Source organism: Sinocyclocheilus grahami, unplaced genomic scaffold (genome assembly GCF_001515645.1).
Source record: "Sinocyclocheilus grahami isolate Dianchi unplaced genomic scaffold, SAMN03320097.WGS_v1.1 scaffold661.1, whole genome shotgun sequence".
NCBI lineage: Eukaryota > Metazoa > Chordata > Actinopteri > Cypriniformes > Cyprinidae > Sinocyclocheilus > Sinocyclocheilus grahami.
The window spans coordinates 938,415-939,780 of NW_015505840.1; the positions used below are offsets into that span (position 1 = coordinate 938,415).

At 35.6% G+C, this 1,366-nt stretch overlaps 1 protein-coding gene across 1 annotated transcript in view; it reads left to right on the forward strand.

The window, feature by feature from the left end:
- Positions 1–1,366, forward strand: part of LOC107558833 (calpain-9) — a 15,385-nt gene that overhangs the window by 7,448 nt on the left and 6,571 nt on the right. Inside the window, exon 8 of the mRNA XM_016242520.1 lies at positions 707–798. Coding sequence (XP_016098006.1) covers positions 707–798 — 92 coding nt within the window. The remainder of the gene's footprint in view (positions 1–706; positions 799–1,366) is intronic.

The window sequence follows — 1,366 nt, forward strand, 5'->3', positions numbered from 1 at the left end:
TTCGAACATCTGGGTTGTGCTGTTCTGTTGTAAATAAATCTTAACCAATGATTCCTAATTGCATCTACTTCCGGAAGGCCAAATAAAGTGCTTTTGCTTTCGCACTGAAACACCGCGTCTCCCTGACATGCTGCATCAACACTACTGCTGTTCCTGAAACCACGCCTTCTTTCTATGCGTGCACATTTGGGCGGCATTATGCTAATATTTCCACATAGTGACGTAGACATGTGGGGGCGTGTTAGAACGAGCCGTTTTAGGGGGGCGTGGCTGACTCTTAAATTTTATAAAGAATATCTCTTTGGATTTGAGACTTTAGTCTTTGCAACTTTACAGATCTTCTTTATGCACCAAGAGCTTGTAACACTCCAAAGAGAAAGGAAAAATTTAAATCGTGTCATATGACCCCTTTAATTAGAAAACTATTAACTTTTTTTACAAGAAAATATAAGACATCCCACGTCTTTCTTTTTTTTTTTTTTTGCTGAAACAGAAATGTTTAAATATTACAAACTTTGTGAGGCATTGTAGGTCTATGTATTATATACACAATATTTAGCAGTATGTAGTATAGATGTAAGCAGTAGCTGAAATGTTTTTGTGTGCGCGCAGCGCCCTCTAAAGGCCACGAGGTCAGACTACACCTCAGACAGCTGGAAGAGACCTCTCTGCTCTTCAGACTGAGCTTGCTTTGTGTGTGTTTCAGATCAAGACTACGGTCGGTTCAGTTGAGCTGGTGCGGATCAGGAACCCGTGGGGTAAAGCTGAGTGGGAGGGGCCTTGGAGTGACAAAAAAGGGTACGAAACACTTACAAAAATACTGTAAAACAGTAATATAACAATCAGTTTAAAGTAAATGGTTTTTATTGTAATATATAATTAAATGTAATTTATTTCTGTGATCAAAGCTGTATTTTCAGCATCATTCCTCCAGTCTTCAGTGTCACATGATCTTCAGAAATCATTCTAATATGCTGCTTTGCTGCTAGAGACACATTTCTGATTATTATCAATGTTGAAAACAGTTGTGCTGCCGAATATTTTTTGTGGAAACCATGATGCATTTAATTTTTCAGGATTCTTTGATGAGTAGAAAGTTCAAAAGAACTGCATTTTTTGAAATAGAAATCTTTTTTTTAACATTATAAAAGTCTTTACTGTCACTTTTAATTGATTTAATGCATCCTTACTGAACATATATATATATATATATATATATATATATATATATATATATATATATATATATACTGTATTTGTATATGTTTATATGTTTTTTGTTTTTGAATCCAGGTTCTAGATGGCAGTTTCTACGATCACGTACAGAGTTTTCTCATTTCACTGTGTCAGACGGAGCTTGAGACGG